This window comes from Dermacentor silvarum, chromosome 1 (assembly GCF_013339745.2).
Source record: "Dermacentor silvarum isolate Dsil-2018 chromosome 1, BIME_Dsil_1.4, whole genome shotgun sequence".
Taxonomy (NCBI): Eukaryota; Metazoa; Arthropoda; class Arachnida; order Ixodida; family Ixodidae; genus Dermacentor; species Dermacentor silvarum.
The window spans coordinates 158,433,494-158,449,244 of NC_051154.1; the positions used below are offsets into that span (position 1 = coordinate 158,433,494).

Here is a 15,751-nt window from a genome sequence, read left to right on the forward strand (position 1 = left end):
ATACTGCCCCATGGTGCTAACAGAAAAGTGATATAAGGCTGTTTCTGAGAGAGACTCGCTCTCCTCTTCAACCATTGTGAGAAAGAAAACACCTGGTGACCTGCTGATTTTTACCTTGTAACCTACTCTGACTTGTGGGCACTTATCAAACAACTACCTAGCAGCAAGAGGTAAGCCAGCTGATGCATCCACATAGAGTGGCGCAGGAGTAGCTAACATACTACATTCGGGTTAGTAAGGAAAATTATGGTCCTAGCATAAGCAGCGCAAGAGTAAAAGAGCGCTCTGTTTCTAAGTCAAGGAGGAAATGGGCCAGGTTTATGTCTTTTTACATAGACATTCTGCATCAGTGAAGTTCCCTCGATCAGTGAAAATAGATTAAAATCTGCCAAGTCCTCAAGGCAGCTCCTGACCTGCCAATGCCAAAATGAGCTTAATTTTAACATTTTAAAATGGTGCAACAGAATGATGACAATGTAGAGGCACCACAAAAGGAATCCAGATAGTCACTTTCAGATTCTTTCAATCCTTATTTCTTGCATTCATCAGGCAGTGAACCTTGCCTTGGAGAGAGAGGTTTCTTTTCAAGCAAAGGCTGGAGCTTTTTCTGATAACCACGTCTCTGGACATGCCACACTGGTGGTGAAGCCTTCGAAGTATACAACAGCTTCAATTTCACTGAAGGTGAGTAAAAAGAGCACTATGAAACTCTCATACATAAATTTGAGAGCTACTTCACTAACCAAAAAAACATCTACGAAAGACATGTCTTCCACTTGAGAGGCCAAGAGGAATAAGAAATGTTTGAAAGCTTTTTATGGGATCTTTGAATGCAGGCTGTGATATTTCGGTAGCTTTGAAGAATCAGTGATATCGGAGCATATGGTTTATGGCAGAAGTGATAAGAAGCTAAAGGAAAATATGCTGCAAGGCAAGAAACTTATGTTACAGAAATCACAAGAAATTTGCAAGTCAGCAGAAATACACATGCAACAAACTGCCACATGAAAGGAGAAATTGAAGGTAGACTACACCAGGAGGAGTACGTGATTGCAACAGGAAAACAATCCTTGTTGCAAATAGTGCAAGAGTGCACATGTCGAAACAATGCCAGTGTACTGAAAGTAACAACTTGATTTGGGTGAGTTTGTTCATCTTGAAGGTACATTGAGGCAGTGCGATGGGATGAAGATTTAAAAAAGCACGCACAACTGTGCTAGTCTTCCATGTTTTTTTTTTTGTTTTTTTTGTCCTCATCCCATCATGCTGCTTCAATATAGGGAATGTAGTGTTACACACTTATAAGGAGAGTAATCACTTTGCGTGCTGCTGCAAAAATTATGAAGTGCATTACACGGATCATGCAAAAGATGAAGAAAGTGATGACTTTGACATCTTAAATATCAGTGTAAGGGATCAACAAGCCAGTTTATCACTGGAAGACAAAACACAAGACTGGGGCCCAGGAAATTAATTTATATATATATATATATATATATATATATATATATATATATATATATATATACATACATACATACATATAAGTGGTTATTCGATGCTTTGGCTACAAGCATGTTGAGCAAGCTATGGGCAGCTTGTTTATGGTTTTCGGTGCGCTTCTACGGATGATGATTCACTTGGCAAAAATACAAAAACTAATTTGCGAAATTTCTGCATGTTCCCAAGTTTGTGGTTGTGTGTCTGCATGCGCATGCAGCATTCTTATTTCGTCGTGCAGAAACGCATACTATTTTGACTGCTACTGTACACTTGGTTTTATTTTAGCTGGTGTTGCTCCAGTTAGTACCCCGTACAGCATTTAATTAATAAAATTTATTGTCGCACGAAACAGTTTACATAGTATGGTCCTACCAAAGACAAACGAGGGCTTGAAGGTAAATGCCCAGCAGTTGGGCACATCGAACCAGATACCATACCAGAAGAAAAGCAGAAGTGTAAATTGACAACCTACATAGTTACAAATGGAGCGAGACAAAAAAAAGAAGTCAAGTCCCTAATCATGCCATCAGTGCTTATTTAATCTATTTAAGACTGTTCATCACCAATACATCTTAAGTTAATATCTTTATAAGTAATGGCACGTAAATGAGTCTAGCACATTCCCCATACATTATACACACTTGTGGTATAGCAAAACTCTGCAGTGTTAGGATATAAAGCGCATTATTTAAGCGCATTAACAAGTGGTCGCGTGGAGCAGAGGTAGAACACCCGACTTCTAATCTGAAGGTCGTAAGTTCGAATCCTCCTCCAGTCCACTACATTTTCAGGCATAGAGTGGCACCTGACAATGGCAAAAAAAATATCGCCGAGAGCTAGGGGGGCTATACTAGTCCAGGTGCAGCCAAATTGGGAAGGCCCACTAAGCTTCAACAAAGTCACTCCCTCACCAGAACAGGAATTGGCCTCCCTGGTGCAGTATTCGGCCACTACCTCCCTCATGACTCCTACAATTAACCCATGGCCCTCAGTCCCCAGCGGCTGCGGAGCACCTGATCAAGACGGCGGTCAGACTTGTGACGCGGCAGAGGGTGCTAAGAATCTCTGGGTCCGGACAGTTATGTTAGGACAGAAAAATGTTAGGCCTAACGTTAAGAGACAGGAAGAGAGCGGTGTTGATCAGAGAGCAAACAGGGATAACCGATATTCTCGTTGACATCAAGAGGAAAAAATGGAGCTGGGCAGGCCATGTAATGCGTAGGATGGATAACCGGTGGACCATTAGAGTTACAGAATGGATACCAAGAGAAGGTTAGGGCAGTCGAGGACGGCAGAAAAGTAGGTGGGGTGATGAAGTTAGGAAATTTGCAGGCACAAGTTGGAATCAGCTAGCGCAAGACAGGGCTAATTGGAGATCACAGGGAGAAGCCTTCGTCCTGCAGTGGACATAAATATAGGCTGATGATGATATATACAGTAAAACCTCGATAATTCGAACTCGGTTAATTCGACGAATTTGAGCGGTCCCGTCATTCTCAATGCAAATTCTACCGGATAATTTGAATGGCCCGCGCGGCTCTATTCGGATAATTCGAAGTTTCCGGCTAGTAGCAACGTGCGGCGGTTAGGTTAGGGCGCTCCGTACAGTCGCCAACCGATTTTCCGAGCTCGTGGGGACTGAAAAATAGTCCGGAAAACTCGTTCGGCCGAAAAAAAAAAAGTCATTAGTGCGGCTTTAAAAAAAATCTTTAATAATGCCCTGCCTCATACTACGCTTGGAGAGGATCGACTTGCTTGGATTTGCGCAGCAATGACGTCGTTTCCGTGTACAGTCGACACGAACGCCACCGCTTTGGCGATCTCCGCCAACGGAGTTCGCCATGGATACGGTGGCTAGAAGGGGGAGGTGGGAGCAACGCAGCCGTCGGAGAGCGCGGCGCGTGTTGCAGTGATTCATGATGCCGAGTGGTGGCGCGCGCGTCGACACTAAGATGCCTCCGCTGTAGTTTGGCTGCTGCCGGAGCTAGCGAGTGCGCTCCGTTTGCATGGTTCTGTTCGGTTCTTTTAGCTCCACGGCTCATTTCTGTTTGCATTCACGCTGTGCAGTTGTGCGGCCTTGTGGTGACAATAGTTTTACACGTTGCCATGCCGTAAGAAGCCATGCTAAGTCGCATGAAACGACAGACGCACTGTTTTGCGCCGGGCTGCACAACAGGCTGTTTCTGCTAGAAAAGCAGAAAAAAAAAAAAAAAAAAACATCCCTTTTCTCGGTGCCTGATGACGATGAGGCACTTAAAGCGTGGCAGCGGCTCGGGCCCCATGCATATAAGGCCTTAAACAGGACTTGGAAGATATGCGAGCGCACTTCGAACCCCAGTTGAATCATCTATATAGGGTGTCCCAACTATCATGCAACAAGATTTAAAAATATCCTAATGCCCCGTAGCTGGGCATAACCAAGGCAATGTTGTTTGCCGTCGCTTGTAGATACTCTGATTATTTTTTGCATTCCGCTTAATTACATAATTAGTCTTAATTAATCAACTTCTCGAATATTACAATTAGATGAAAAGAGTCAATGTGAAAATTGTAGAACAACTTAATAAACTACCGATACAACTTTCTTTTGCTCAATACGTGCTACATAAAAGTGTTTTTCCGACCGTGAAAGAAGCCAGCGAATACACGCTAAATGCCTCGAGCGGCCATGGAGTCGCGCGGCAATTTTGCGTGTGTTCGCGGGCTTCTTTCACGCTTGGAAAAACACTTTTATGTAGCACGTATTGAGCTACAGAAAGCTGTACCGGTAGTATTTCAAGTTGCTCTACAATTTTCACATTGACACTTCTCATCTAATTATAATAATTGAGAAGTTGATTAATTAATGAAGACTAATTTTGTGATTAGGGGGAATGCAAAAATAATCTGTGTATCTACAAGCGACGGCAAACAACATTGCCTTGGTTCTGTACAGCTACGGGGCATTGCATATTTTAAAATCTTGTTGCATCATAGTTGGGACGCCCTGTATATTGGATCCTATAATAAAGTGCTGTCTGTCATCCTTTTGGGTATTCTTCATGGTCCCCACCGTTCTAGTTTTCTAAAGCATCATATATTGGTATTAACCAATTTGACGAGCAGGATGCAGTGCGTCGCAGTAATATGACCTAAGGAGCTCTTGACTGCGAGCCTAGAAATCGGTGCAGCTTTTTTTACCCACACTACTAGCATAATCTTCTTCGCATTAGCTGAAAGCATTCTTTTTTTCACTCCCGACGATTCGGGAAAGCACGTAGAACGCGTGCGAGCGAGACGAGCGAAAAGTATTTGTGCCGGCCGTGACGTGCCCGAATCTAATGCATTTTAACACTTAACCGCTCATCAGATGATAGCTGCTATTGATTTGTTGTCTCCTCTACTAACAAGGCACGATATGCATTAGCTTAACGCTAGTTATCTTAAATATGTGACCGTTAAATGAGAACAGAAACGCCCGCTTCGAAACCCGCGGCACCAACCGCCGAGCTTCCGCGCCCGGGGAGCGATCTTTCTGTCGACTGCAGCGCCGCCGCTGCTGTCATGATTGCTTGCAACACTCCGCCGCCGCCGTTGCTCTCACCTCCCCCTTCTAGCCACCGTACCATGGAGATCCAAGAAACGAGCCTCGCACCGCTTAGCTCTCGCGAAGGTACAGGAGGTAGCGCTGATCACTGAGACATGGGTCTCCGAGACACCTGCTCGGTGTACACGCCACGTTCTAAATAGCAACCGAAACTTGACAGAAAAAAAAAAAAAAAAACTCACTGAAATAACACGCGTGGTGTCAGCGCGCACGAGCGAGCGCGGCCGCCGCAGCCCACAGCGAGCGAAGGTTCGTGCGGTCTATCGCTGCGAGCGGCGAGAGCACAGCCCATTCAGAGCCGTCTGGAGATCGCTTTCAAGATACGCTGCGCGCGAGAGACCGCTCCGGCGCTAAGTACGCAGTTGTTAGAAGAGTAGAAGTCGCCCCCCCCCCCCCCCCCCCCCCCACCCCACGGCCTTTCGCACGAGGAAGTCACCTCCGCCGTGCGTTCGCTCTCCATGAGAGCGCGCGTCCCCCGCGCGCTGTCACTCGCACATACAGCGGGCGCGCGGCGATGATTTTATCGCCCTTGGACTTTGTATGGATCCTCAGGGCGGCGACGCCGACGGCGAAAATCCGCTTGAAGTGTCCATATAATTGCTGTCGCAATAAAAAAAAAAAAAAAAAAAATCCCACAATAAATGGTTACAACGATGGCATGGCCTCCGAGACTGGAGGATTGTGCGAGCTCTCTATAGGTGGTATTCACGTGACGTCACGGAAGAGCAGTCTGGCGGGCGCTGTAGCGGAAAGGGCACAAGCTGCGTTGGCCACTATGAAACCGCCATATTTTTGGGGAGTCGGTGTCAACAAAGCCTATCTCCGCTGTTGAAGCGCTGACGATGTGTGTGTTTTTTTTACTTTAGGAGGAGTCACTAAAGTGCCTATCTCTTGCAACTTTGCAAGCATGAATGCCAGCCCCTCATTAATGCACTTAAGCACGTACGCGCAGAATTTAGAGTCCGGTGCGAAGGTGCGCTACGTCGAGAAAGTGGAGCTTTGCGGTGGCGTCGATCCACTTATGCTTACTGGCAAAGAGGCGTCATTTGATCTCGCGCTCGTACCCAAGGTAGAACTTTCTGATATTAAGGACTACCTTGTGCACGCTACAAGCTTCATAACTCACGAACAGCTGAAAGCAAGAAAATCCCTGGAGTCGCACAACTATTTGACCAGCGGCTTTGTTCAAGAACCCCAGCTGAGAAGACACGGCGAGCACGTCATTGTGCGCACGAAGGTAAGACAATCTAAAACGCTACATCAGCTAGTTGGTCTTTGTATTACCGGGTCGAATTGTAACGCTAACGGGTAATACTTGCCAATGTGTGTGACAGTAGTGTGATTCGTGTTCGGAATGTTTCGCTGCGCAGCACTTTCTCAAGTTACTGCCAGCGAGCGGCACTTTTTTCATCGTTTATGTACCGTTGCTCCTTGATAGTAGATGAAAATTTCAGGAGTAGGCTTTCGCGCAGCGCAGCGTCCAGCAACGCAGTGCCTTCCGGAGTTAAGGGAGCGAAAACGATACCAAAGAAAATCGTTTGTACGCAACAAGTCAGCTACCACCATGCTGCACCTTTAGAAACACTTGCTGTTTAGCGGCTACTTCCAGCGGTTCACCTTGCTCCAGCCCCTCTCCCCCCCCCCCCTTCCTTTTTTTTTTTTTTTGCAAATTCCCGTCACCTGCCCAAGCGTTTACTACGTTCTACAAATTATCGCTACCGACGAGGCCGCGAGCTTTGCATACGTATGCGCAGTTGCGATTCGATTGTGCAAGCATAAAAAACCACTCGCTGGTGTTTTGCTTATTTACACTCATGGATACACCTACATTAGTTTCACTCACTGCTGATTTAGTAACTCGCCTTGCTTTTTGTGCAGTGGGGCAACCTGTGTTCTCAGCATGCATAGAACCAGCAGCTAAATAGATCACTTCCTCCATTTGCAGGTAAATCACTCCCAGGCAATTTCCACTCAGCCACTCGAGCCATGGCTTCTTGTCAAGCAGGATGGAATGGTCAAAGCTGCACACTGCACGTGTATGGCGGGTCTCGGCGAAGCCTGCTCACACATTGGTGCACTGCTCTTCTATTTAGAAGCAGCTTCAAACTTTCGTGATGGTCAGGCTTGCACTGATAAGGAAAATGCATGGCTGCCTCCATACTCAAGTACTGTGCCTTGTGCGCCACTTGCACACATCGACTTTGCGTCAGCTACCACCAAGAAAAGGCGGCTAGATGGACATCGATCATCATCCTCAAAGAAACCAGCCACCACTATTGAGAGGCCTTCACAGTGCGAATGGAAGGGCTTTCTCGACAGAATTAAGAAGGCTGGCAAATATTCTGCAGTGTTGGCACTGAAAAAGGACTATTGCGAGGAGTTCATTCCTGTGCAAGTGAAGCACTCCACTGCTCTTCTCGGACACTTGGCAAGAGACAAGCCATTGTCAAGGGATGCGATGCTGGAGGAGTGCGAAATGTTTGCCCAGGCGTATGTTGTAGAGCCAAAGGTATTTATATTTCCATTGAAGGATAGCTTTATTGATATAAAGTAACTACATGTTGCATGACAGACAAGGCACTGCTAAAAGCTTGAAACTACCAGTGTTTACATTGCCCAACCTGCATGGTTGCTGCTAGCTAAATGCAGTTTTGTGATCATGTACATTGAATTAGTGTGAAAAGTCATTGTATTGAAAATGCAGGTCTGTAAAGATGTGGAAGCGGCAACGAGAGGTCAGTCGGCCTCACCAACATGGTTCGCCTTCAGAGCAGGCCGGGTCACAGCATCGACAGCCCACGCAGCTTGCCGAACGACTTTGACTCAGCCATCTGTGAGCCTGGTTAAGAAGATCTGCTACCCGGAGGAGAGCAAGTTTTCTTCTCCTGCAACTAATTGGGGTCTGCGCAAGGAGGACATTGCCAGGAACCAATACGTTGCTGAAGCATCCAGCCAGCACAAAGAGTTTGTTTGCAACAAGTCTGGATTGCATATTAGTTCACATGAGCCCCACATGGCAGCAAGCCCAGATGGCCTGATTTCTTGTGCCTGCTGCCAAGATGGCGTTTTAGAAATTAAGTGCCCATATTCAGCTGCTTGTGTAAAGGACGTTGTGACCCAGAAAAGTTGCTGCTAGTGATAATACACTAAAGCTGAAACGACAACATGCTTACTACACGCAAATACAAATGCAGCTTTTTGTTTGCCAGCGCAGCTATTGCGACTTTTTTGTGTGGACACCAGCAGATAGCCATCTTGAAAGAATCTTCCTGGATGCCGAATTTTGTCAAGGGGTCGTGAACAGGAGTAGGGATTTTTTCAAGATAGTCCTGTTGCCAGAGTTGTTATTTAAGACCTGGACAACATCTTCAGAGAACAAAAATGGGCCTGAAGACTCTTCTGATGACGGAGCACTGCATTTCTGTTATTGCGGTGGTCCAGAGTCTGGAGACATGGTAGAATGCAGTGGCCCAGACTGTGAGGGTAAATGGTTTCACTTTCAGTGTGCCAACTTGAAGCGCCCTCCGAAAGCGAAGGCTTGGTTCTGCAAGGGTTGCAAACCCCGAAAGTGATAAATATGCATATTTGTAGTCCTGTTATAGGTAATGTAAGTGCACACATGAAAGGACCTAGTGAACTTGTTCTGTGAAATTAGCCTTACAAAATATTGCTGCATACAAGGGGAAACTGAACAGAGTCATCAAACTGTTCACCTTATCACTGAATTTTACATAGCGAAGTACATTATGAAGGAGCAGTCTAATAAATGTGGAATCTTTGGATGACAGCAGGTATTTTTCATTCACAGCAGTTTTGTTTCTATTGCAGTGTTTTCTCTAGCATGAGTGCTGCACACGTTGGGTCGCTGGGGTTCTTTGACATAATGGGCTCGGCATGTAATGCACATGGCAAAACATGGTGGATTAGGGTAGGAGCGGATTTCAAGGAACGAAAAGTGAACTTGTGCAAGAGAAATTTAGGTGGAAAGATTAACTTTATTTCCAGTGCGACGAGGTTTACTGTTGCCGATAACGTTGCAATAACGTTACGTAAAGGTAGGCACTGCAAGGGCTTTTCGTAGCACGGGGCTCACTCGCGATCACGGCACAATACTTCGTCTTCCTCTTCAGTTGGCACATACACAGGGGCGGCCTCTGCTTCATTACACCAGCAGTTGTTTCCGTTGCAGTACATGGCAGATCCTTAGGTGTGGCAGGGCCCCTTCATTTAAAGTGGTTGAGACATCAAATTTGTGGCTTGCGCGTTGTTTGTTTCAAACGTTTCTTATTGCTCCATAAAGCATGATACACGCTGGAAGGATCATATATTCTCGGTAAATAATTTAATATCGCATTATTTATGTGCACCAATTTCGGTTTCTCGGCGCCGAGTTGGACAGTGACGTCACTGGCTAGGAAGCTTGGTCACGTGGGCCCACAAGGCTGTGACGCACGCACTGCTGCATCGTCTGCTCTCGCACACACGTTTTGTACCAGCGCAAGCAAACAAACCCACGCCGACAGTTGCCATCGCTAGCTGCGGCAGCTCCGATTCCGACTGCGTCTTCGTCCGATGCAGCTTATACTGTACTCTAGACTCGAGGCTTGCCCCGTGCTGTGGGTCACCGCTCATCGTACGTCGCTCTAATGTGGTATGACGTCACTAAAACACGTTACGCTTCCAACACAGTGACGTCGGTGTTAATCGCGCTAGCTGTGGGTCTCGATCGCGAGAACGAGCATTTAGGCACTCTTTGGAAGCAAATTAAAATATATTTAACACGTTTGCTGTGTCGAACACTTCATGTTGAGTGTCCTTTCATACAGAGGAAGCCTGCAGCAGGCCTTTTATACCCTCAAAATTTGGTGTCTCAACCCCTTTAAGTAAAATTTAGATTTGGCGCATCCAGATCAGTCAACAGGCACAACCGATTTGCTCAGATTTGTCAGCGCAGCACACACCGCAACAATTTTGTCAAGTTGTGTTAGAGTGTCCTCGCTTTGCACTGCTAGCAGATCAATAGGGATGGTGCTTGAAAGAATTTTGTACTTTCGCCTCAGCAAACCTATCACACGTTCCACGTGGATGCGCACATTCGCAATTTTCCTAGTTTTTTCAACCTCCCAGGCTGATAGCTGAGGTTTGCCCCTTGTGAATGCAGGAACCTCAAGGCGTGCACGATGAATGCCTACGGCATCACCAATCGTGAATCCTCTGTCGGCGAGCACCGTGTCACCTGGGAGAAGGTGGTTCAACATTCCACTCGACTCTGTTATAAGCTTGTCGCTTGTCCTGCCTCCCCACCCTTTGGAAATGAAAGTGATTGCTCCCTGAGGTGCTATTCCTATCAGATATTTTGCCGTGTTGTGGTGCTTATACCGCGACCACGTCTGTGACCTAGGGAGCATTGACGAAGGGCGCTCAATGAATATCTCGAAGCAGTCTATGACTGCCACACTCGTGCCAAATGCTTTTCTGAAGGCCATTGGCATGGTCTGCTGCAATTGTTCACGACTGGGCCAGTCCACCAGCTGTTTTAGTCGTACATGCATGGCCGCGATCCACCGGTTGACTACTCGTGTTGCTGTGGCTTGGCTGACCTGAAAGATAAAGCCAGTCACTATTATAAAGCAAACAGGGCCATCTTGCCACCAAATGTTAGCCCACGAGAGTATTATAACATATACGTGATGCCAACTGTAAATAAGTGCTCGCAACAATACAAATTCCACCAGTCCACTTACCTCAAATCTATACGCCAGGTCCTGCAAGGGCACTCCTAGTCGCAGCCTCACAAGTGTGAGCACAAGCTCTTCGAACTTAGTAAGCACATTGTTTGCGCTGTGCGACACACCACTCTCGAGAAGCGCGAACAGCGCTATCAAAACTGTGTAGCTTGGTAGGCCAGTGTAAAATTTTACACGGTTGTCGTCTTGCTCCAATGAAGCTTTAGACAACTGAAGTCTACGCAAAGAGCCCTTCACTTCGTTTAGCTCTGCACGTAGGGCCTGGTTGTCGCCTTCGAAGCTGTTTAATGCACTGCTTGTGATATCTGTTTGGGTTTCAGCGTCCTTTAGCACTGAAAGAAACATACAGACAATACATTACTACGCGTGTCATATTCAGGTGCAGGCTGCTATGAGATATGTGCCACTGTACTTACATGACGTGGTGTTCACTGAAGCTTCAGCCGTCGAAGTGGTGGCTTGAACACCAGCCTCAGAGAACTTCACATCTGATAAATAAATAAATAATGCAAGAATGTAACACTTGTACTCAGCATGGTGCTGAAAACCTCTGGTTTGCTGCAATTGCATGAATGCAGTACTCACAGGATGCGCCATCCACTGCAGCTCCAGCAGTAGAACCAGTTTCAGCTGAGACTGGGGCCCTGCCTACCTCAGGTGATGGCATGGATGGTGGGTCTGCGGTGAGGCATTAACAGTCATTTAAATTGTGTTCTTAAGGTGCTCAGGCCCTTTGCAACTGTGCAAACAAAGTTCACTCACGAAATATGTCAGCTGCAGTATCAGCATCTTGTGGTACAGTTGCAGCTGGTACTTGTTGCAGCATTGTTGGGCCTGCATTAAAGTGTTATCATTGGCATTTCACAACCATCAACCTTGTTTCTGCAACAACTCGGGCACATCAAAACTGCACATATCCTGTATACACACAATAAGGCGCCTACAGCTCCAGAAAGAGAAGCACCCAATAGGTCATGCTGGGCGACCGTCGGATATGCGACACTGCTTACTGCAAGAAATGGGGTAGATGATGGGCCACCTGCAGTGAGGTTGTTCTTGACAGAAAGACTAATCATGCAACCATTAACTGCATGCAAACTCAAAGAAATGCAAGAAATGGGGTAGATGATGGGCCACCTGCAGTGAGGTTGTTCTTGACAGAAAGACTAATCATGCAACAATTAACTGCATGCAAACTCAAAGAACATAGGGAACAATAATAATTCCATTACAAGCACGCTGTAATGTTATGTCCAGTCTAAATGAACAGCTTACACAGGGCACTGACCTGAATCATTTATTGTGCAATGAGACATATGTGACTCATTGCCTTGGTCATTTTGTACTGCAATGGGACTTGCAAGTGGTGTGCCTGCATAAAAACAAAGATGTTAAGACGCTGAATGTCATTAAAGGAAATATTCCCCTTGTATGAATCAGCCATTTTACTTGTGACAGTACTGTTCACAGCACTCTGCTGTGCATTCAACATTGTAGTCAAGGGTCGCAGCACTCTGCTATCGGCCTTTTGGACCACCTTTGGAGTCGCAGCCCTCTTGCAACGTCGCTGGTGCCTGAAATAAAATGTACCTCTCTGTAAAAATGTCTACGTTGTACTCATTACCACTACTTGCATTGATGATTCTACCTCTACAACTGCTTGCTATTTGTCACAGTGCTGGCACCAGTTCTCACAAATTTGTATTCTCTTGGAAACTGAAACCCGCCTACTCTCTGCAGACACTATTCTCAAAATAATGCTAACTTGGAAGTAACTGATTGGAATGCATTACTTGATGACTATGTAACTTATACTACGTAACTGCAGTCGGGAGTGCAATATAAAACATAGCTGCTGTATCAACACAGTGTCCGCCAGCACCTCTTAGGTCTCAGCTATTTTTAAAGTCTGGGTTTGCTGTGCGCTACCAGAAAGAGCACATACATACATACCTTTCTTCAGATCGAGTTGTTGACTTTGTGTCATACCCTAGGTGCAAGCTTGGCGCCCAGTCCGGGTTCGTCAGATCCATTAAGTAGGATGGCCTGCCTGCAAGTATGAACGAGACTGCGTTTGCACAACAAAACAAGTTCCTTGAAAACTGACGCATTTCTAACAAGAATAGCCACTGGTTGCAGTAGCAAGAAGTCTAGCCATTACTTGAGGCCACAACTGCACGACAACCAGCTTTTACACAAAAATCACGCAGTGTGCTAAGGGCTCTCGGGCAAAATAACTTCAAACAGCAGAATCAGCAGTACGACAGGCTTCGCTCGTTTCCGGAACAATTACGCCAGCATCATAAACACGAACAGGCATGATGTCATAGCATTAGTTAATTTCTGGGGTTTTACATGCCAAGACCACTTCGAGTTCTTGCTTTAGCGCAACTCAGTTTGAGTATGAAGGAAAAAAGGGAACAGGTGACAGAATACGATGCACCAACTTGCCCAATCTACAGTACTTCTGAACCACTTCGAGGCACGTCGCAGCGGGGGACTCCGGAATGATTCTGACCACCTGGGGTTCTTTAACGTGCACCCAATACACGGTACACGGGCGTTTTTGCGGTTCACCCCATCCCATCAAAATGCGGCTGGCGTGGCCGGGATTTCGTACCGCGAAATCGCGCTTAGCTGCGCAACGCTCTAGCCGCTAAGCCACCACGGCGGGTGTCTTGGCATTTAGTGCAACTCAGTTTGAGTGAAAGGGAACAAGAGAAGGCGGCAGAGTAGCAACCACCGTGTTGTCTTTTACTACAGTTCACTACCTAAAGCAAGCCTTCAAACGTTATGCTAACCACATACGCTACAGCATTACTAGCATCGATCACGTGCAAGCCCTACCCTTCAAATTCGCGCTGCGTAATTTGTAGCAGAACGACAAATATGCACTCACCAGAAACGAAGTGCTCGCTGCAGACTTTGTAGTGGGTAGCGTCTGTATTAATGTCACCCCGGTAGAGGCGACGAAACCATTCCGCTCGACGCTTCGTTGAGATCTCTAAGGTCTGGCTGCATTGCCAACGAACAACATTCGGCACAGAAAAAAAACTAAGCTTCTTCGTGTTCTCACCAGAGTCAGTTTTCCGCCGCGACTCGTTGTTGCATCCGAACACAGCGCAATTAACCATGATTAAAATGATTGCCGAGGTCCTTGAGATTGCAATGCCTGCTGCTGCACTTCAAAGCACCACGAAACGAAAGCATTCCCCCAAGGATATGGCGGCCGGAAGCGCAAAGCTCGCCGCGCCGGCCTGAGCCCTTCCGGTCATGCTGCACGGGATCACAGTGTTGCTTACGCGTGAATACCACCTATTGATAGCGCGCGTTCTAATCTTGGAGGCTATACAGCGAGTCACTGGAATTCAAGCCAGTGCAAAATCCAACATGGCGGCCTCCAAGATTGGGAAGCGCGGCTAGGAAAGAGCGATTTAGTCCGCAAAATCGAACTTTGGGGTCTCAATTCGTCCGAAAAATTGGGTGCGAAAATGCATGAACTCAATGGGAACCCTGATGGTGCATTTTTGAAGTCCGGAATATCCAGCAAGTCCAAATTTTTGGAGTCAAGCAGCACCACGCCCGCTTTCGCGGCAGTTATCGATTCCGTGAACATCGTCCGCAACTTTGTTGAGTGCAGTGCGGGTGATATTTGTATGCTACGTTTTTTGAGCCAGCTGGAGAGCATGGCACTAGGGGCGGCGAACCAGCGCGCCAAGTAATCCCGCATCGGTGATTACTTTGAATAATTTTTCTCGGACATGGAAAATAAAGGTGATTTCTTTTTGCGGCAAGTTCTTGCTTGTTTTCTTTTTTTTATTTATTTCGGTTAATTCGAAAATCCGCTTAATTCGAAGAATTTTCGCGGTCCGGCGACCTTCGAATTAGCGAGGTTTTACTGTATATATATATATATATATATATATATATATATATATATATATATATATATATGTAATGAATCACACAAGGACGGTACCGTGCATTAGTGGTAAGGAGGAAGACGAAGAATAAAGGCAGTGTTCGGGCGACCATGTTTGTTTCCGTCCGCAACCTCCTGCTCGCGGGCCTGTGGAAGATAGGTTCCCTCTTTTCGAGCTCCACGCATCCGCTGCATCATGGTTGGAACAGGAGATGGTCGCCAACTTCAATGACTACGTCACCTGTGAGGCATTTCGGTTTTACGTCATGCACATATTTGAAACCAACGAATCGTAGGAGAGAATCAAAGAAGAAATGATTAGTCAACTTAAAGTATATGTCGCAGATACCTCCATTATCCACCAGCTGGACACATTTCAATTGGGTCGCCGCAGACACACACAGACTCAACGTAACTATCATCATCAGTGGCAAACAAGGCCTTGTATGAGGAGATCGTTAAGAGTTTCCCATGTAGTGATCCTCCTGAGAAGACGACGCACAAACGCATGCCTATAATGATGATGACTACCACACAGCCAGCTCCATCATCTACGCTATCGACACGCCGTAGGAATCATGTCCCTGAACCATCTTACGCATCCTATCGCTCGTTTCGAATGCGCGGATACGACTCTTCTCCACAGTGCATGCTTTACACGACTGAGCACGGCGTCACGACATCGCAGACAGACGACAACCTTTCTTTGGGAGAAAAAGGCCAAGTCACATCCACTGCGACCTCCTCCAGCGATCAATCAAGAGGAATTCGAAACTGCATGGACACAAACTTCTGTATCAGCAACATGAAACGAGAAATAGAGCAACAATCAGTTCTTCTGGTGAAACGAAACCAACTTGCTTAATGTCAAGACAAAATCAGAATAAAAGCACCAGCCTCAATGCACGTACCTTTCAAGGCGAAGACAATTTGGAGCCACAAAAATCTAAAGATCAAGCTGTTCCGCGACTATCAAGCTTTCTTCTGCATACT

General features: G+C 46.3%; 2 protein-coding genes across 4 annotated transcripts; one reads left to right on the forward strand and one right to left on the reverse strand.

The window, feature by feature from the left end:
* The first annotated feature begins 5,784 nt into the window (after positions 1 to 5,784).
* On the forward strand, positions 5,785 to 8,225 carry LOC119432199 (uncharacterized). Its single transcript, XM_037699489.2, has 3 exons — positions 5,785 to 6,326; positions 7,035 to 7,598; positions 7,794 to 8,225. The coding sequence occupies exons 1-3, from the start codon at positions 5,997 to 5,999 to the stop codon at positions 8,223 to 8,225; spliced, it is 1,326 nt and encodes a 441-aa protein (XP_037555417.1). The 5' UTR covers positions 5,785 to 5,996.
* A 915-nt stretch (positions 8,226 to 9,140) lies between these two features.
* Positions 9,141 to 14,084, reverse strand: LOC119432348 (uncharacterized). Of its 3 annotated transcripts, none has more exons than XM_049656703.1 (9): positions 13,913 to 14,069; positions 13,736 to 13,851; positions 12,790 to 12,886; positions 12,286 to 12,410; positions 12,125 to 12,208; positions 11,599 to 11,670; positions 11,422 to 11,514; positions 11,253 to 11,324; positions 9,141 to 11,168 (listed from the first exon to the last, which is right to left on the reverse strand). In XM_049656703.1, the coding sequence occupies exons 3-9, from the start codon at positions 12,867 to 12,869 to the stop codon at positions 10,000 to 10,002; spliced, it is 1,695 nt and encodes a 564-aa protein (XP_049512660.1). In that variant the 5' UTR covers positions 12,870 to 12,886; positions 13,736 to 13,851; positions 13,913 to 14,069; the 3' UTR covers positions 9,141 to 9,999. The 3 variants fall into 3 exon arrangements, with proteins under 3 accessions (XP_049512660.1, XP_049512659.1, XP_037555473.1); XM_037699545.2 differs by having other exon boundaries at positions 9,143 to 10,689; positions 10,834 to 11,168; positions 13,736 to 14,083; XM_049656702.1 differs by having other exon boundaries at positions 9,142 to 11,168; positions 13,736 to 14,084.
* Between the last annotated feature and the right edge of the window lie 1,667 nt (positions 14,085 to 15,751).